Consider the following 19,957-nt stretch of genomic DNA (forward strand, 5'->3'; position numbering starts at 1 on the left):
GACGAAAGCAAAGGGAAAGTTTTGTACAGCGAACACAGGTTTCAGTCACCTCTGCCAGACCCAGACTTCTGACCCCTGTGTCAAACCATATAGGCGGTCTAATTGTGTGCAGTCTGTAATGTTACCACCAGCGAGTCCCAAAACTGGCTGAAGTTCCTGCGAGCTCGCCACAAAGGGGAGCTGTCACTGAATAGAGACAGATGGAGGCCATGGGGAGTAAGTCTGTGCTGGTAAGGCAGACCGGGATGGGCGAGAAGTCTTGAGCCACCAAAAGTAGGAAGATAGAATGAAGAGGTAAAAGACTGTGCAATGAATGGCGAGTGGTCTATCGTTCTGATAGAAGAGGGAGATGTTGGCAGTCTGTCATGGAGTGACTGCGGGAGACGCTTCTTGTGGCTGAAGCAATAATCAAAGCACAGGTTTTCCGGATTCCAGCACGACGACCTCGAGTCTACTTCACATGAATAAAAGTCCCGTGGAAAAAATCAAGCTAGAAGCACAGAGGACAAGAAAGACTTCACACCACATACTTCAATGCTCCAACTTTTCCCATCTCGAAATCGCCTAATGAGGCTCTTTCGACGTATCCAGTAATCGCATATGAATCAATCCTTCATGGTTGACTTTTCCTCTACTCCGATTGTTGTGCATCAACCCTCTGCTGCTAAGTGTGTTTGAAGCTTTGCCATACCGTCTAAACCTCACCGTAAAGCTAGAATTCAACGCCATGACGAGCTGGTCCCTCCAAAGAGGCCCTCATCTCCTTCGCCCTCCGTGAAACAGTTGGCATGATTTGTAGCGCTGGATCGGTCGGATCACGCTCCGCGATCGTCAAGTAGAGCCGCTCCAGTTTCTGGATTAAGGAGCTCAACAATGCCGGCGCATGTTGGGCCAGGTCAGAAATTTCAGGATCCTGAAGCAAGATGTTAGGACACGAAGAAAAAGTTGCTTGATGAGCACTTACAGCAAGGTCGACCGCATTGAATGCGGCAGATATCCACTCCAGTCTTTGCGCCGTATTGGTCGTCAGACTATTTCCGATGGTGACAGCGATGGAAAAGGCGATCAGTGGGGAGACATCAGTCGATAAATACTCCGGAGTGAAGTGGATGAACAGCTTGTCAAACAGCTCTGCCGGTTGGGATGACTGGAGCCATTTGATTGAGGCCTCCTCGTACCGACCCTCATTCATCAATTGGCTGATCTCCTCCAACTCCAGCTCTTCCTTGGTTTTCTGTCGCGGAACCATAGGCCGGGGAACGGCTCGTGGCGATGGAGTCATACGGGCCGTCGATACCTGGCGAGACACCGGAGATGAGCTGGTTTCGCCGAGAAGTGCAAGCTGTCGACGATCCCTAAGAATTTGGCCTTGGAAGGCCACTTGGGTGTCGGACATTTGCTGCAATGCCTCAGCAGTGGCCTGAATGACTTGGCCCAACTTTTCGAGCCTCGTCAGGTCATTTCGTCGGTCACTCTCTAGTTGACGGATTTCACTTCGCAGGCGGACTTCAACTTCAGATGCGGCCTTTTCAGCTGCTGAAGCGGCTAGCGTCTTAAACGTCGGCACAACATGTTTCTGCATAAGATCGTTGAGCTGAGTCTCAATCTCCTTTGAAATCTTCTGCGAGACTGTATCTGCTATCGTCCGAGTCATCTGCGGACTCTGCAGAACTCCATTGAGCACAATAGGCAGTTGCACGCCCAGTTCATGGGGGACGAGAGAATGGAGGGATTTCGCCACAGCTTCTCCCACTTGACTTCCCACGGCTTGGACTGTAGCCGCTGTAAGTGCTGGAACCATTGATTGTTGCATTTGAGCCGAAAGAATGCGGGAAAGTGATTTTTCAACGTTGGTGCTCAAAGTTGTCGACACCAACCGAAGGAGAGCTTCCTGACGGGCTATGGCAGCAGAGTCTTGGACATTCCGATCATTTTGGAGGTTATGATAGAGAGACTCCAACTCTTTACGAAACTCCGTTGATACGGCTTTCTCGACCTTCTTTAGTTCCTTGTCAAGCCAACCACCTGAAATTCCAACAGTAACGGCTTCAGGTTTCACGGATGTCTCGGCGGTTGAAGGAAGCGGGACAACTCCAGCCGCTGGAGCAGAAGTCTGCTCATCAAAGGGCGCTACATCAGCAGGTGCTGGGGTGGATATAGCCGTTGAGACTGGTTTGGCACTTGAATCGGCGAGCGCGACTTTATCAGGGAGCCGTGGTTCGGTGGATGGGGCAGACTTCTTCTTGCTCTTCTTTGTTTCCTTTGCGACAGGAGTTTCGATATTAGTCACCTCTGTGAGTGGTTCAGCCGCTTTGCTGGGAGGCTGCGTAACCCCTGGTTTGCCAAGTTCCAAGTCTTCGGCCTGAACGGTCTCCACACGTTCCGCAGAGGACGAGGACTTCTTTGCTTGCTTCTTCTTCGAACTCTTACTTGTTGGAGCTTCTTCAACTGGACTCTTTTCTCGGGGGCCCTCCTCGATCACTGTCCCGAGGCGCAGCTCTTTCAACGTGACGAGGCCTTCCTTCGCAGCATCGATCCCGTGAACCACCTTGTAGTTCGCATTCCAGCCTAGGTCTTCCTTGGTAATGTTGAGGCACGTAACACCTTTTGAATGCACGACGTAGAGTTCGAATAGCGGTGTCTTTTCGTCGATAGCCCTCTGCTCCTCTGCAGTTCGATAGATTGGAAGAAGCTCAACGCTTCTGAGCTGTCCTTTGTCTGCAAAAGACATTTCACGGATGCCACTCATGCAGGCCGTGGAATCAGGCTTTGGTAGTTCCGGGTCCTTTTCAGCAATGCGCTGCACGTATTCAGCCTGTGTCAGAGAAGTGCTGATCGTATAACGGGGCGCGGAGAGGTGAATGAAGAAGAGTGAGTTTCTGGTCGGGTGCCCGACAACAATAAACCCGCTATTTGCGTGATAACACACGCTGCAGATCGCGTCAGTCTCATTCTCGTGAGGGAAATTGATCTCCTGAACAGCTTTGCCGAGAGCGATATCCCAGAGTTGAAGCGTGTGATTCTGCCTCAGGCCGACAAGAACGTAGCGGAGCGCGCCTCCTTTGACATATGGACGAGCTTTGTCTACGAATAGAACCGACGTTGGCCACGACTTCTCCGCTGGGGATGCGGTGGAAAGGGACAAGATTGGGAGGTCGATAGTCATGCTAGCTAGCCGAGTTGAGGTGGCATTTGACTCGTCAATCAGCTTGCGAATATCCCAGAATCGTAATCGTCCGGTCTTGTCCAAAGAAACGATTAGAGTGTCATCTTCGCTGAAGATGAAGTCTTTCCCAGCCTTCCCAGTAGAGATCTGCAGGGACCGTTCCTGGAAGAATTTATCGACATCGACGCGCCGATTGTGCTCACTGATACCGTACCGTGGAGAGAGCGCCGTTGCTGGCCAGACGAGATGGATTGCCTTACCGCGTCCAATGGCGAAGAACTCTGGGTGGCGAGAGCTTCTCTTTGCGCGGGTCTTGAGTACACCCCCAGATGCGTTCTCGTCAGCCGGAGGATAAGGCGGAAAAATGAGGCTTTCAGTATCAAGTGCGTTTTTCTCGAATAGATCATTTCCATCCTTGTTGATGGTGGCATAATACACAGTGCCACTGACCCCAGTTCCTAGGAGCGCCTGGTCATCCGATGATTCCCCAGCAGCAGAGGTTGTGCAAAGAGCAACATTGAATATTCGATCATGAGAATTCTTGAACACTTGTCGGTCACTGCCGTCGTCTTGTCTGATGATGCGCATGCCGCCGTTCTTCACTAAGGCATAGGCAATGTACTTTGATGTTGCAGCTGCCAAAGAACGGTCCAACTGGTCGAAATCTTTCTTGAGTCTTGATATCTCCATCACGCCATCATCTCTAATGCCAACGCTCGAAGGTTTTGACAACTGCAAAGTGATCGAGACAAAGGGTTTGATGGGGAAATTGTAGACTGGGACGATTCTGGAGGACTCCTTGTTTGGTGACTCTTCCGTGTCTTCCCATTCATCCCCACCGTCAGCTGGCTGCTCGACACTCTTGTCCGCGCCGGAGCCTAGTTCCTGTTTGACGCCGTTGCTGGCGTTCAGATGTATCTCCTTGCCATCGTCTTTCAACTTGGTCTCCACTGAGACAGGAGCGACAACCTCTTCCGTTGGAACTGCATCTTCTGTTTCAGTCTCTTGAGTTGCTCCGGTAATTGAGCCATCGCGTGATACAGTGGCGTTCTTTGATGCCAGCGGTAGTCGAGGAGTGAGTATTTTCCGCTTGGCCACTTGGTCACCTGTGCCTACACGCGAATCTGACAGATCATTGCCAGACTCGACATTTGAGTGAGGGACATTGACATTGGCAGGCTTGGGAGCAGTGGTGTCCTCTTTGGGAGTCTGTGTTCGAGAGGCACTCAAAGATGCCTGTAGCGCTTCAAATGGGTTTGTATAGGTGAAGAGGGGTTGACTCTGAGTTGGTGGCTTAGTGTCATTACCAAGAGCTCCAAACAAGGCGCCCTCAGCCGCGGAACTGGATCCGAATAAAGGAGCTGGTGATTCTGTACTCGTAGGCTTGGCTTCTATAGACTTCGCATCTGACTTTGCATCTGTTGACGGAGTCCGCGGTTTTTCAACGAGATTCTGGCGCGTGCTGATGGAATTGCCAAGATGGGTTTTGCTGACGAGCTTGAGCAGCGCATCCTGCGAGGCATCACGGCCAGGTGTAGAATTTTCTTGGTCGCCTCTACCGCCGCCACCGCCTTGATCCTCCAGGTTCAGCGGAGATTGGGCTTTTGAGCCGCCTTGGGCAGGCGAAGGTGACATCAACTTTGCGAGGAGATCCGAAGCTGAAGTCGACGAACCTTGCCCGGCAGCAGTAACTGCTGACTTGTCATTCTTCTCCTCGACGACTGCCGCAGCATTGCTAGTGGAAGAGAGGGGTCGTGAGTTTGCCTTGGGAGGTGTAGAGGCTGAAGGGCCAAAATTAAGCAGGTTCAGCAACGACTGCGCCGTGGCAGAAGGCGCAGACGCGACTGGCTGAGCCATCTGGTTGTAGGAGTTGTGGTTCGCGACAGGAGCAGCAGGAGGAGGGCTCGAAGGCAACGGAGAGGCGCCTGGGAAAGGAGAGGGTTGGTCTGCAGAGTTGGATTGGTGTGGCGTATGGGACGGGGTAGGAGAGTCGCGAGGCTTCAACATCAAGTTGGCAAACAGAGCTTGCAGGTCGTTGGATGACATTATTCCAGTCAGACCAAGGACGTCCAGTCCGAAGGGCCCACGATCGAGTGTAGTAGAGCAAAAGGCAATTGTTCTCTTGTCACCCGGATGCTACACCGGGAACCAGAGAAGAAGCGAGAATGAATGGCAGCACCGAAACGTGCAGGGAACCGGAAGCAATATTTTAACACACGAATAACCTGAAGGGTGGGTAGGAAGTGTTTGCTGATGAAAACACAAAGCCTGAGCAATCTAAAGGAAGGTGAAAGATGAGTTGCAGTGAATCAGAGGCGCGATTCAGCGACGACTGGCTCATTCTCGTCAAAATTTCTCCGCAGTCTTGCAGCTCCAATTCGATCTATGACTGCTGCCAGCAACACGTGCCCGCTGCCACTCAAGCGCCAATTCAGCCGCCGGGGGAGGGATCCTGCTGCGAACTGCATCCCTCGTCACCCCGGCGAGCCCACCACCAGGTGCCTATATTAGCTGTTTGTGTGTACCAGCGCACCAGTTCTGACATGCAGATTTCAGTGTCAATAATTGACTGTAGCCTCCTGCATCTTCACGCAGGGTGTCACCGCTTCTGCAGACTATAAGAAGATGGGTTTGTTCAACCCCCTTGAATCCCTGGTATAGCATCTGTGACACAGGTACCCCTCGAGCCATGTATCCATCAGTGCCATTCTCATAATACAGCCACGCTCATTCGTTCTGCTTGGCTGAGCCAACCTCGCCCAAGTTCCACATCATCTCTAAAAACATCCTTTACTTTTCTGCTTCGAGTTTACACTCCCAAGAACACATCATATCAATGCCAATGTATTGTCTTCGCTCGTAAGTATTGCATCTGTCATTACGATGGTTCTGGAAACGCTCTAACTGCAGTCGTGCCACCAGATATCTTCCACTCCTCCTACTCCCACTCCCCCTCAGCCTCTCGCCCATACATCTCATCCTCCTGCTCGTGCTCACATACCTCCTCAACCGCCCGTGCATATATTGCTCCTTTCTTCTCATCATCCTCTTCGCATCGTCCTGCCACTGGTCAAATCGATGTTTCATCGACCTACCTACCCTCCCATCTCAACATTCTGGAGGAGGAGAGTTATCCTCACATGAGACGCTCGCCGCTTGGTTCACTCCCAGGCTATATACCGCGAACTTCTCGGGCAGCATAGGGAGCATTCCGGGACAGGCGAACAATGGTACAGGGCCGTCAGAGATGGGAGGCTTCCTCACAGATATCGCACGCACGACAGTCGCCGGTCTTGCAACTGCGGTCAAAACCTCGGCGGAGGAATTGTTTGATGACGCTCGGCAGAAATTGATCGCATCCGCAACCAGCACCGGAGCCGAAACAGCAGCTTCGGCGACATCTTTGCCGTCTCTACTGGACACAGGCATTGGAACTCACTGGCTGAGGAATTTGCTAGGGCGCTCAGAGTGGACGTTACCCTGCGTTGGAGTAAAGCTAGTTCTCTGATGTTTTGTACAGTTGCGGTTGGTCTGACGGCTCTCTGCTCGCTCCATACCGCGAGGGCATTGGCTGTGACTACGGCGTGAAGCTTTTTGGTTACGTATCGAGAACGACTCGATTACAAAATTTGAGAGATATCTCATGTATTGTACCGTCCAGCACAAAGATATATCCTTGCAGGACTACTACTATATTCTAGTCTAGGTCAAATGGTTGCTGTATGATGCCAGCTCACAGCCCTCAAGTTGAACGGAAGATTTGTTTCGGCCCATGAATCGCGTTGAAATCGACTGAAACCTGAAACCTCCCGGAAATTGTGATCAATACACATTTCACAGATGCCAAACGCTGCGTAACTCGTCAAGCTATCATGCCCAAGCCTTCCAATTGGGGAACATTAGGATATTGCGACAAACGACAAGGACGCCCCTTGTTCCGGTTAGGAAGCGGGGGCGTCGCACCAGGTTTGCCGTCTCAAGATATTAAAAACCATTTCTCCGCCTGCAATTGTCCCAGGCCAACAAGAGAAATATCGGTTGGCAAGCTCTGCCCAGACCCGGGATTTTTTCTGGTGACGGCATTTTAAAACCCCCTGGCAATGGCTTTGCCATGATTATTGGATCGGCCAGTCGTCTTCAGTGATTGATGACCAGAAGACGAACACTGCCACGACACTGAGGAGCGTGAAGAGGGTCGCGAAAAGGGTACCATTGATGTCGCCATCGGTACCTTTGCAAATGTGTGTCGATATCACATACATGAAGATTTGGCCAATCGCAAAGAGGAGGGCTGCGGCAAGCAGGTAGATCATTGGTTTCGTTTCGCCGAGGATCTTGAGGACCAATATCGACTCGAGGACGAAGAACAAGAACATGAATACCAGCGGTGCCAGTTGATATAGCGTGTAGAGGGCGTAGTTCTGGTGCGGTGGCTGTAACGAACTGTCCCAAAACCCTGTCCAAGAGAATGCCGTGTCCAGTGCAATATAGCCAGTGCCGACGAACAATGCCAGGGAGCTGAGGCCGATCAACCCCATTGACAATGGCGTGCCGTCATCCACTAACTGGTAGCCCACTACTGCGTTCATGAGCAAGATCCACATGGTCGCCACGATAGCAGCCAGATGGACGGCTGTGAAACCTTTCCGCACATCGTTGTTCAATGGAAAACCGCCGACTGTGAATATTTCGCAGATTTCGATGATGATATAACCGACCAGAAACATCTGCATTTCCCGACGACCAACGGCGGCAGCTTTCCTCTCTGCGCGCCATAGCAGAAACAGGGCAACAACGATGGCAATGCCACAGAGCAGTATTGAGCCCAAGTTGGCGAGATTGCGGTTGTTATTTAACGTAATTCCACGCAGGACACAGCCTCCATATGCGAGGCCAGGTGGTTGATTGTTCGTGACGAGGATCTGGAGAGGCAGTTAGAAGACCACGGGGAGCTTATCGTCGGACAGGGGAGGTCTAACATTGCATATAGGTAGTGTCGCATCACGACAGAAGTCCTGCAGCCATAGGTTAGCGACTGGAAAAGCAATGAACTCGAGCTTCTGAGAGCAACCTACTTGGAACTTTCCATACTGTGTTCCACCCATTTCCGCAACGAGGTCAAGAAACCGTGGGAACGAAGACGGCGGAGGAGGAGGCGAGAGGAAAGTGCGAGACAGTGACTTGAAACACCATGCGCTGTAGAGTCAGGAGATCACAGACGACGAGATGTGCCTGTTTCGGACGATTCGAGAAGGTTGCGCTGGCAGGGTAATCGAAGGGTGGGAGGTGTTTCGTCGATCAGTTCTCGGTACTCGTAGTTGGACGACTTAACGAGCAGAGTCAATGGTATTATTTTTGGAGAAGGATGTCTTTGAGAGACGGAAAAAGAGTGGAAGGAAGGGCCGTTGGTTCGCCAGGTGCAGGATTGGCTGGGTTTTTGCTGCAGGGTGCGTCCGAGGTGTGCAGGCGTAGTGCAGGAAATCAGGAAAGTTGGCAGGGTGACTTGCTTTGATCGGAGTCGGCAAATGATGACGGGGGATTGACTCCTCTTTTGGGGCTGGAAGGGGAGGATGGGACCGGGGGGGCAGGAAGAGGCACTCAGATGAGGTAGAGTATACAGTTAGTAGTTCCTTGCAGATCTACGACTTGGCAATAAGAGAAGGTTGAAATGATGCAATGAGGCAGTGAGGCAGCGACAGCGTCGACGACTATGAGGCACTTTATCTTGCTCTCTGTACCAAGTACGCAGCAAGAAGGAAAGGGATGGAGTTCTACGAGAAGGAGAACAGGAGATGATTTGGGTTGCGAAGCTTGTCTGAGACTCTCAATGAAGGTAGCAAACAGGTTGCAGCCCCAAGCAACGCCAACAGTAAAGAGCTACTTGGGTGCCGAGTAGTGAGATTGGCTGACAAGCTGGGAAAGGGCGAGGTGGTGGAGCTGCGGAAACTACGTAGCCAGGCGTGCCAGGGCAAGGGCCAGTGCCAGTGCCAGTCGCCCATGATTGCCCGCTGCCCAGCCCAGCCATGGAAGCCCCGAACCCCCCAGCCGTTTATGCCCGGGAGATTTGAGTACCTATTGTAACATGAAACAACGCAGGCCTTCCCAGGCATCCAGGTACGAGTACGAGGTAGGACTTATTTATCGATAACAGCCTGAATGAGAGATTGCCGAGTGGTTGATACCAACTCCAACATGTACATGAAAAGTACCTCGTACTTCGAAGATACCTCGTTGCTAGCAGAATGATCAGCGCCCGTCGCTGCCCATGAACCAAAGATAAACGTGCATGATTTTCAGTGGCAGTGCAGGTTGCATGCGAAGTCCTGCAGGTCGGTGCACCGCTTCAACTCAGGTCGTACAATGCCAAGGTAGGTATACTTTACGAGCAGGAAGCACGCAACGTAGGCTTTTCTTCTCCGACGCGCCTTCTCCCCGCTCCTCCAGCGTCCCAGTGGCTCCCCTAGCACCCAGAGTGGCCTGGACAGCACACGAATGCTCGTGCTAGGCCGGCTCTAGGCTCGAGTGGGTAGCCGAGCCCTCCACTGTCACCCCCGCTGTGAACCGCTAGCATGATGAAAACCCCCGCGAGACTTTCTCAGTCTGTGGCTTGTTTCTATACATACAGCCACATCATTGATATTGAAAGATGGGAAGATCCAGAATTGGCCACCCTTGCGCTCATTCAGAAATCCCAAGGCAGGGACTACGTAGCGGCTTTCGGGTGTTGCTAATCCAAGCAAACTTGCGGGCTAGTTGGCATACTCGGATGTGGAACATTGATTTGCTTACTGCTCCTAAGGTTTTCAGGCACCGTCCGCCAGGAACAGGAATAGTGGTGATGCCCTGAAGAGGGAGTACTTGGACTTATTCTCGCTGCTACCAATCGGACACTACTTTGGACCACACCCCTTACAGGTGCAAAGTAATTCACCGTGGAATTTAGATCTTGGCCAGAGACCGATGAAATGCTGGCCGCCATACCAAGAGACACTCAGGAGAACATTGCAGTGTTACTGGAATCTTAGGTATCTAAGTACTCGTATCTACATAAGAGTAATTACTATTCCATAGGTAGGACCATATAGGTAAGTGTCGTGGACTGCAAAAGATACCCATTGTGCCTCGGCTGAGTTTCCGCTGTTTCCCGCCAAGCCGGGTAGGCACGCCCTAGCACAACTAGTGCCGCGCATATTGCGTGCAGAAAGATCCGCAGGTTAGGTGATTCGAATTCCTGCAAGATCTCAGTACTTTGCATGCGCCCTTTGCAGTTCGTGCATCCTGTGAGTGACCGATACCCACGGCATCTTGCGCCAACAGGTCCTCGTCGCAACAGCGGTCCCTCGGGACACTCACGCTCAGGCTGGCCACCCGCGAACTAGTCTAGTCATTTTGCGCGACTCGAGTTCTGCTCTTTCTTCCTCGTTCGTCCATTTCCGCCGCCACAGTCAAGATTGCCCTTCCCCACCATGGCCAATCCTTTAAGCCGCTCTCAGCCTCGTCGTGGTCCTCGAGTCCGATACCCAAATGACGACAGCGACACCGACACCGATGACCTACAGGACTTCACTCTCAACCCTCGTCCTAGCCGGGCTGCTCGTCGTGTCCAGACCTACAGAGAATCTAGTGATGATGACAACGATGACATCTCAGATTCCTCATCAGATGAAACGGACTCTCATTCCACCTCCGCCCACGCTGACGTTGGGCCTCGGAGAAGCACGAGATCATATGTACAGGTACAGAAGCAGTCACGGCCACCAAAGCGAAGACCAGCGCCAACACCATCAGCGAAGCGCCAGCACTCGCTCAAAGCAAACAGACGTCGAACGAATTTGCCCTCCAAGAGAAATGGGAGCCAGATGGATGCTGGCGGCTTATTTCAAACATACAAACGACAAAAGCCTCTACCTGACAACAAGGGCCGGACGAATGTAAAATGTGTTAACATGTCGTCGGCCTCCGACAACACGAGGATCCCTCCGTGGCCACAACTCCCGTACCACGTTCTCGTGAGCATCATGCAATATGCAGCGTACCCTCTGTATGGCCCGACGTCGCGAGCACAACCCTCGATTAACTGGTTGTGTGAAACAGGACTCTTATGTCGCTCTTTCCACGAAGCTTGCACAGCAGCTCTTCTCTATAGCCCTCCCCTGTATCCATCATGGCGAGCTCACCGTCTCATTGGGCTGCTCGAACAAGCCCACGAGTCCCTTACCACTGATTACCGAAAAAAGATCCGTTTCCTTGACATTGAAGTCAAACAACTTCTCGTCAAGAAGAGTGGTATTTCCTTGGACAGGTTGATCTCTATGACCCCTCTGCTGCAAGGGTTGAGACTCTATTCCAACTACGATGACCTCACGACTGTGATATGGGCACAGCCAGCAGCGAAGAAATTCAAGTGGAGTTATCCCACAGAGCTCTTGGAACGTTTGGAGACGGATCATCTATTCATGAGGAGCTTTGAGTGGAATGGAAGGTTTCCCACAACCCTCGATGTCCTCAACATGGCTGTGGAGGCTCACTCCAGACCTTCTTTCCGGCGCCTGCGCGAGCTCACCTTCCTCAACCTAAGTCTACCGGAAAAGGCCAGGGAAGAAAACATTACTACTGTCGGCACTTCACTTGCTGGAGTATTGGCCAGCGTGCCAGAGCTGCAGTCATTATCTTTTCGAAACTGCGGCATCGTTGACGAGATGACCATGCCTCTTCTTCCGCCTGGACTCCTACACCTGGAATTGTGGAATTGTCCCAATTTGACATCCGACGCTCTCGAAGCCTATTTGAGCCGCGGCGGTTCCAGCCTGCGAGTCCTCAGTCTCGATGGTAATCAGTCCATGGATTTAGGTTTCATAGCCAACCTCCAAGCATTGTGTCCTCGCTTGCAACACCTCGAGGTTGATATGCTGTACATCGATCCGACTTCCTTCCGCGACCGCGAACCCCTCTACGACGAGCTACTACCAAATGGACCTCCGACTTGGCCCACGGACCTTGTCAGCATCTCGATCGAAAACATGCGTCAACTGCCACAAGAGGATGCAGAAGAGTTCCTTACATCGCTTGTTGATTCTGCTGCGCATCTTCCGCAGCTGAGGAGACTCAACATCAAGGCGATTCTGAAAAACGCCAGCTGGCGCGACCGTGCCAAGTTCAGACAGAGGTGGCTGCCGAAGTTGGAGAATGTCTTTCTCAACACCGAAGAGCCCTCCAATGTCGCGAGCAAATTCTTGATCAAGGCACCCACTACATCACAGCGACAGAGCTCTCGGATAGCTAACGGTCACCTCAAGAAGATTAGTCTCGGCGACAGTACCGATGAGAGTGATGCCTCAACTCCAGCTACTATTCAAGGTAGATGTGACGTGGTAAATCTTGTGATCTCGGACCAACGGCCTGCCGAAACACAGTATCACGAAAATGACTTTCTCGACAGCGAGCCAAGTGATGACGGAGAATGGCGGCAAGGCAATAGCCAGCAGCTTGCGACCGATTATGCTTGGTAGATGGACAGGTTGTCTGAGTGCATCTCAGAAGAACTTGATGGGCACCCATGGGCGGCTAGAATTATGTTTAGTAATGAGCATTGGACGACGGCACTCGGAATAATTGTATCGTACTTGGAAGGGCATCGCATTTGATAGACATGAGAACGATTACCAGGGATATGATTTTAACTCCTTGGGTGGGTAGGTGAAAAGCATGAACAGAAAGACCTTGTGACTCGAAGGGTCGACTATGTTTTTATGTTTTGATTCTTTTCCTGAATTCTGGTTTCATTTCTCTTTCCGTGTCACTGTCAAATCGGATGTTCATTCGACAGGAGATTATCCTCGCAATCCCTTTACGATCTTTGCCAGTATCCGCTGTACAAATAATATCCCGAGATCCAGTCGTGCTAGTCGGGCCATAAAACCAGGCCCGGTAAGTCGAAGAGACCCCATCTCATCGACCATCTTCCATCTTCCATCTTAGGTATCTAACGATGCGAGTTGTCGTCCAGAGACAAAAGACCGGGAGAGGGGAATGTTATGAGAAATATGACATCGCTATATCGCCATCGCCATCGCCATCGCCATGCTTTGCCCTTAGTTGAGAGCCTCGACCGTCTCCGCCGGGACGCTCGTGACAGTGTCGACAGGAAGGGACTTTTGGTCGGCCGGGCGCGCGCCGGCGACCTGGCTCGTCTTCTCCCCAAGAGGTCGGAACCCGCGGTAGTTGTCGTCGATGATGGCGCGGACCGCCTCGTTGTACTTGGCCAGTCCTCCGAAGAAGAACCGCAGCGCGATCTTCTTACCTTTGACGTTCTGGAAAGTCGGGGGTTTGTTAGCGGAAGATTCATTTCATTCCAACTGCAAACGACACAGATAATAGAAAGAGGATGTTGGGGGAAAAACAAATACAGAGAAGACTTACGTTGCCAAAGATCCACGAGGCGGTTTCCTTGAACAGACTTCCTTCTGCTGACTTCTCGCATTCCTGGAGCCAGTCTTCTTCGGCCTCGGGCAGCGCTTCGATGAGATTCTTGCTCTCTGGCTGACCATTGCTTTGTCGCCGTCGATTCTCTTCGGCGCGCGCAATCATGTCCGAGATGAGCTCGACGTGAATCTCAATGGCCGGGGGGATATTGCTGAAAGGACCCTGGGGTCCGGTGATCATGCAAAAGTTAGGGAAGCCCGGTACAAAGGCACCCAGATAGCTGGTTGGGCCGCGAGGCTCCCAATGATCCTTCAAGGACTCGCCACCTCGTCCTCGTATCCGTACCCGGTTGTAGTTCCCATCGATGGCATCAAAGCCCGTTGCGAAAATGATGACGTCTAGTTCGTGGACCGTGCCATCGCTGACCTGGATTCCTTTCTCCGTGATCTTTGTGATCGGTGTCTCGTTGACGTCGACGATCTCAACATTCTCCCGGTTAAACTGCTCGTAGTAGCCACCATCACACAGGGGCCTCCTGGCGTAGTAGTCATGCGGCATCAACTTCTCTGCCTTCTTGGGATCTCGAACAATCTGGCCGATCTTCTTGCGAATGAAAGCACAGGCTGCCTCGTTGGCCTCGCGATTGGTGGCGATGTCGCTGAATCCGCCGAACATGAAGCGGAAGCCGTTACCCTTTTGCCATAGTGCCTCGAAGATCTCTTCACGCTGGTCTGCGGGGACGGCGTGGAAGGGGGTGGTTGACTCGACAAAGCCAAACCCACAGATTGAGTTGCGGACCTGCTTCATAATCTCGGGGTAACGAGCATTGATCTGTGCTCGGTACTCTTCGCTCACAGGGGCATCGCCACTAGGCACCGAGTATTGGGGATGTCGTTGGAAACATGTGAGTTTCTTGACCTTCTTTGCAACATCCGTGATGACTTGCACACCCGTCGACCCGCATCCAATGACGGCTACCCGCTTGTTCGTGAGGTCCAGCTCCGGCCTCCATTTTGCAGTGTGGCACATCTCACCTCGAAAGTCCTGGAGGCCAGGAATATCGGGATAGTTTGCCTTTGATAGCAAGCCCAACGCAGTGACAAGGTATCTCACGAGGAAGACCTCGCCCGTACTGACCTCGACCCGCCACACACCGGCCTCGTCATCCCAATCCGCGGCTACCATCTCCGTGTTGAATTGCATATACTTCCTTAGATCGTACTTGTCCACGACGTGTTCCAAGTAAGCAAGCACCTCTGGCTGCTTCACGTAGTGGTGACTCCATGGATAGGTCTGAAGGTCGTCTTTGTCCCATGAATATCGGTAGACATAACTCTCTGTATCACTCATAGCCCCTGGGTAGCGGTTCCAGTACCAGGTGCCGCCAACATCTCCAGCGAAGTCGATAACCTTCACCGATAGGCCGAGAGAAAGTAGTTTGTGGAGTTGGTAGATGCCTCCAAACCCGGCACCGACGATCAGGGCGTCAAAGGTGTGTTGGGTCATCTTGTTCACGGTATTATCGCTTCGATTTTCAGTACTGAACCACAGCCGTGTGCCTTGCAAGGCTGGCAGAAGCAGCGCAATGGCAGTCCGTTTATGTATGTCCCTACTGTGGCGAATCTGTAGGACGCGCTCCTCCTATCTGCGCCCCGGATCCGCCACGGAAAACGAAAACCGTGGAACCGGCCGCAAGATGGATGGAGTCTCGCAGGACCACACCACATTCGATATTGAACAGAGGCACAAATCAGAATGTCCATGGTATCTGGACTGAGGTTTCATCTCGGGTCTCGTTGATATTATCATCTGATGTGACTTCATTCGAGTATCCCGGGGTATTTCCCCTCTTCATGGTCATCCACACTTCTGTGAAGTCTCGAATCCTCCCATGCTTTGCCATCTTGCTGGAGTAAGCTTATTCCTAGCCTCATCATCACCAAGTAGTCATCAGTACTAATGCCGAAGAATTAGCAAGGGTATGGGAATCGTGGCGGATGGTGGAGTTGAAGGACTTTTGCGAGGGAAATTGGTTCCGTGGTTGACGACTGCCGGGGCTCAAGGCTTTAGTAGAATGCCACACACAATGCGTGATTCGCCTTGACAGGTCAATGCATGCGGCTTTCTTCCGTTACACACATGCCCTGTCTCTTTGTGGAGGAAGGGAGCAGCGGAGTAGATACAAAATATACCTACAACTGGCAGACATGATTACAGTTTGGACAAATGGTAACGTGACCAGCTTTAAAAAGAGTTTCTTTGGTAGGCGTTCTTCTCTTATTTACAAATTTTACACACCAGAAGGCACGATGGAAATCGGATGCGCCACTCCCTTTTCAAACTGTCAGGCCTATCTCGGACGCAAAAGGAAGTCTGAACAGGTCTCCCACTGCTGACACCGATGCTTTCGACTCCAGCAAGCTCTTCGCCGCCTATACACAAGTCAGCTAATTGTAATTCATAAATGGCTGAGCTGGGAAACTTACCGCCTTGACCTTGTCTGAAGAAACTTTGTCGATGGAAGAGCCAATCTCATCGATCTGGAATGGTTTCCCACCCTCGATGAGTCCATTTCCGGTTGCTTCCAGACCAGCCTGGGTCTGCTGTCCAGCCTCGAGAGCCCTGAATTTCGCCAATGCAGTGGCCTTCTTGATGTCTTCTTCTGCCACTTCGCCTGCTGCGATCTTTTTGAGCGTGTTGACTGCATTCTCGCTTGCTTTGGCAATCTGAGCCGCATTCCCGGTGAAGGTAATGTAGAGCAGACCAGCGTCAGAATAAGCGGCATGTTGAGTCGAGACTTGGACTTGTGGGAAGTCGTGTGCGGCTTTAGACAGTAAGGAGAAGCCTGGAGACCATTTGATGCTGCTTTCCCCTCCTAGTAAGGAAGCCAGGACTGCAATTTCTGGTTTGTACGAGGACCCAGCTGTGAACGAGCTGGATCCTTGGAACCCGATAATCAACACATTACCCGAGCCGTGAGCGATTCTCTCTTCACCGCCGTAGTATTTCGAAGCAGGACTGTTCAGTTTGGAACCAGCCGGAGTGTCTTGGAAGAACTCTCCCACCCATTTGGAGAATTCAGCGTGGCTTGCACCGTTGGCAACAACGGCAATGTTTCCCTTGACGTAGGCACTGTCACTGAATTTCGCGACGTCCTCAGCATCAAGATACTGAATGATCGGAACCGATGAGGTGGCATATAATGGCTCGCCCAACCCGCGGTGGAAGGCAACACCATGAACGGAATTCAGGGCGAGGGACAGAGGGCTTCCGAGGAGACCTTTTTGTGCGAGTTTCATAACGTGGATCACCTCTTCATTGAGTTCATGCGCTGTAAATCGTCAGCCATCAGGTTCCAATCATAATCCGCAGGGGGACCAACTCGTGTATCGGGTTTTTGATATGACTTCTCCCAGCAATTCGGTGAAATAAGGCAGGTCTTCACGCAGGAATTTGGCTCGAAGGACAAGATTCTCTCGGGAGTGGTACGCCGACAGCTCACCACCCAGAAGCTCAGCCTCTCGGGTAATGCGCAGAGTTGATCGTTTCGTGGTAGACTAATTTTTCAAGTCAGCTGGGAGATCCATCGACGTGACAAGGATCAGAATGGACCTTGAAAGCAAACTTTTCGAGGGCGTCGGAATAGCCAGGAAGGGGTTGATATCGGGTACCGGCTTTGGCGACGACAGTCAGAGTAGTCGTTGCACCTGGCAGGTCTCTGCTGGCGAATTTGACACCCGACGCTTCCCCCGTCTCATATTGAAAGCTGCCAGACGCAGCTGCGGCGAGACCTCTCCGCTGCAGAGAGGTGACGGGAATATGACGACTGCTAGCTCGCAGGGCTCGAGAGCCAAGCGAGGCTGGAGAAGCCATTATATAAAATGTCACGTAGTGAATGGAGAGAGGTGGTAATGTGACAGATGCAGTCGAACAAGAGCTTCGGATCCAGTCAAGCTTCAATTGATTCTACAGAATTCACATTCGCTATTATTGGTCAGAGCGAGACAGCCACTCATATTGCACTATTATGCCAAGCCTCTGTCCAACGCCCCGCATTGGATGCGCTCCATCACTTGGAATTTCTTCAAGACTCGCTGCGAGCCTTGTCTCTAGCAAAGTTTCTTCCCCCGATCTCTCTGCGCAGAGTGAGCGACATGCAGTTCTTTCTTCATCGACATTTGTTGCCATTTCAATCAAGGATGAGGTAGCGAACAACATCGCTGCCGCCAAGCGAAAACCATAATCAAATCCTCCGATCCTTCTGTCAGGAGTCGATCGGCGTTGGAGATGGAGGTATTGCAAATATCTTGGACAGGCGATGGAATTTGATGAGCTGAGTTGTGGTAGGATTTCTCGCAGCTCTGCTGCAGCATCGTTGAAGATGCCTATGGCACATTTCTTGCTGTGAGGAATTTACTCCCTTGTCTAGTCTGTCGAGTGAAGATACTGATGTCAATGTCAGCAAATCTTTCGACAAGTGGCTCAAGTAGGTCGTCTTTCTGTCAACCAGATCGCTCAAAAATGTCGTCTTCCCCTTCGCCACGTCAAAGCCGGCATAGCAAGCTTAGTACAGTTACGACTCATCTATCACCACACCTCTCCAGAGGGGTTGTCGACCTATCAGGCGAACACTAACAACGCATACAACATCATGCGTACTGGTAGACTCATTGAACTTGTTGAGTGGAGGTTCGGATCTGCAAGTGCTGATATCATGGAACATCTGGCTGCACTGGGGTTTGCTACCGCCTGTGAGCTAGAAGCACACGTCTTGGGAGATGCGGACTCGTCAAAGTTGATGGATAAGGGTCGTTTTCGAGCTCTACTAAAGCAGCTGATCACTTCAAACTTTATTCTTACGCCCCGCGAGGCACATTTCCACGCACCTTTTGATTCTCGTCTGGATGCGGAACGCTACTTACGTGGTCATGGCATGCTCCAGCAAGGAACTGCGAAGAAAATCAAGGCTGAGGGCGATGCAAGGGTCGACGCCGAGCTCGGGCAGCGTCTCGATGGAAAAGTTTCTTGGCCACAGGTTCTGCACGAGCTTGAGGCGAGCTCTAGCCGGGTATTGACTTATTAGCGCTTTCTGCTACGTTCACCACTAATTGAGGGCAGGCCGGTATCTTACTCTCGATCGATTATTCGAATTTGGTTCTTCACATTCGCAATGAAAGGGTAGCAGAAAATGCAGAAAAGATTTTCGGCCGACGCACGGCAGAAGTTGCTCGAGCAGCATGTTTACAGCTAGAAGACCTCGACACACGACCCTTGAAACTACGACTGTCGGACATTCCTGGAGAATCGTTGCAGAGACTGGACATCCCCCAGATAAGCCGCTCAATCTCTATCTCTTCCGAAGGTCGACCAGCAATGAGCAATGGGGACAGCAATGAAAATGGTTGGCACGCTGGGGAAAAACTTCAGAATGGCCATCATGAGAACAGAGTCAACGGGACGAGTACCGATCATCAATTCATTGAATACCAGCTAGGTGTGTTGGCAGAAGGACCTTTTGAATTTATCTTGAGAGATTCTGCCGCCAAATCTTGGATAGTGGACAAGAGCAAACTCACCAGTTTTCTGTGGGATAAGGAGATGCTACGGCTTATCAACGAGAGCGTGAGCGAACCAGCGCTCCGGATTGTCCGCATGCTGGCTGATAAGGGTAAGCTTGATGAGCGAACAATGCAGGACATTGGTCTTCTGAATGCGAAAGAGCTTCGGAAATCGCTGGCACAACTGCAGATGAAAGGTCTCCTCGAGCTCCAAGAAGTACCTCGAGACCCTCAAAGACAACCCAAAAGCACAACATTCCTCTACTTCTACGACCCTGAAAGAGTGCAGAAGCTCTTCTTAGACAAGTTGTACAAAGCCATGTCAAGATTGTACGAGCGCCTGCGGCTGGAACGAGAGAAGCTCGCGTCGACTCTGAGCAAGGTTGAACGGAGTGACGTCCAAGGAAGCGAAGAGGAAATTCTGTCGCCGGGGGAATTGCAATTGTTGCTGCGATGGCGACAGAAGGAGTGTTGGTTCATGACGGAGATCCACCGGATAGATGCCTCCGTCGCCATGCTTCGAGACATATGACTTCTCACTGATGAAAAATCATCATGTTGGCAGAATGACCAGGGACCCCAAACAAGCTCTGAGGTTTACCGATGGTCTTCTCGTTGTATTTGTGCTCTACCCTGAGATTCTCGGTCCACCGCTTACAGAAACCGTACTAGCTTTTAGTCTAGCCAATACTACTAAAGGAGAGCCATCGTTGGAAACCAAGTCAAGTCCATCCACTTAGGTAGTAATCAATAGCCACGCCGAATGCAGGGTGGCAGGTCACCAAAAAAAGAAAACGGGAGGACAAGGCTG

The 19,957-nt window shown here is 51.6% G+C and overlaps 7 protein-coding genes across 7 annotated transcripts; 2 read left to right on the plus strand and 5 right to left on the minus strand.

Moving 5' to 3' along the window:
• Positions 1-712: 712 nt before the first annotated feature.
• Positions 713-5,212, minus strand: AYO20_04134 (hypothetical protein; the record flags this gene model as incomplete). The annotated part of the gene is made up of 2 exons (XM_022642433.1): positions 713-913; positions 965-5,212. The coding sequence occupies 2 exons, from the start codon at positions 5,210-5,212 to the stop codon at positions 713-715; spliced, it is 4,449 nt and encodes a 1,482-aa protein (XP_022501530.1).
• A 1,062-nt stretch (positions 5,213-6,274) lies between these two features.
• On the minus strand, positions 6,275-6,595 carry AYO20_04135 (hypothetical protein; the record flags this gene model as incomplete). Its single annotated transcript, XM_022642434.1, has 1 exon — positions 6,275-6,595. The coding sequence occupies one exon, from the start codon at positions 6,593-6,595 to the stop codon at positions 6,275-6,277; it is 321 nt and encodes a 106-aa protein (XP_022501531.1).
• Positions 6,596-7,281: 686 nt separating this feature from the next.
• AYO20_04136 (hypothetical protein) lies at positions 7,282-8,271 on the minus strand (the record flags this gene model as incomplete). The annotated part of the gene is made up of 3 exons (XM_022642435.1): positions 7,282-8,088; positions 8,146-8,181; positions 8,242-8,271. The coding sequence occupies 3 exons, from the start codon at positions 8,269-8,271 to the stop codon at positions 7,282-7,284; spliced, it is 873 nt and encodes a 290-aa protein (XP_022501532.1).
• Positions 8,272-10,632: 2,361 nt separating this feature from the next.
• On the plus strand, positions 10,633-12,675 carry AYO20_04137 (hypothetical protein; the record flags this gene model as incomplete). Its single annotated transcript, XM_022642436.1, has 1 exon — positions 10,633-12,675. The coding sequence occupies one exon, from the start codon at positions 10,633-10,635 to the stop codon at positions 12,673-12,675; it is 2,043 nt and encodes a 680-aa protein (XP_022501533.1).
• Positions 12,676-13,257: 582 nt separating this feature from the next.
• AYO20_04138 (hypothetical protein) lies at positions 13,258-15,094 on the minus strand (the record flags this gene model as incomplete). The annotated part of the gene is made up of 2 exons (XM_022642437.1): positions 13,258-13,476; positions 13,586-15,094. The coding sequence occupies 2 exons, from the start codon at positions 15,092-15,094 to the stop codon at positions 13,258-13,260; spliced, it is 1,728 nt and encodes a 575-aa protein (XP_022501534.1).
• An 830-nt stretch (positions 15,095-15,924) lies between these two features.
• AYO20_04139 (hypothetical protein) lies at positions 15,925-17,461 on the minus strand (the record flags this gene model as incomplete). Its single annotated transcript, XM_022642438.1, has 4 exons — positions 15,925-16,020; positions 16,075-16,919; positions 16,971-17,145; positions 17,201-17,461. 4 exons carry the CDS (start codon positions 17,459-17,461, stop codon positions 15,925-15,927), a joined length of 1,377 nt encoding a protein of 458 aa, XP_022501535.1.
• A 778-nt stretch (positions 17,462-18,239) lies between these two features.
• Positions 18,240-19,678, plus strand: AYO20_04140 (hypothetical protein; the record flags this gene model as incomplete). Its single annotated transcript, XM_022642439.1, has 2 exons — positions 18,240-18,656; positions 18,707-19,678. 2 exons carry the CDS (start codon positions 18,240-18,242, stop codon positions 19,676-19,678), a joined length of 1,389 nt encoding a protein of 462 aa, XP_022501536.1.
• Between the last annotated feature and the right edge of the window lie 279 nt (positions 19,679-19,957).

The sequence above is a fragment of the Fonsecaea nubica genome (assembly GCF_001646965.1).
Source record: "Fonsecaea nubica strain CBS 269.64 chromosome Unknown Scaff21, whole genome shotgun sequence".
NCBI lineage: Eukaryota > Fungi > Ascomycota > Eurotiomycetes > Chaetothyriales > Herpotrichiellaceae > Fonsecaea > Fonsecaea nubica.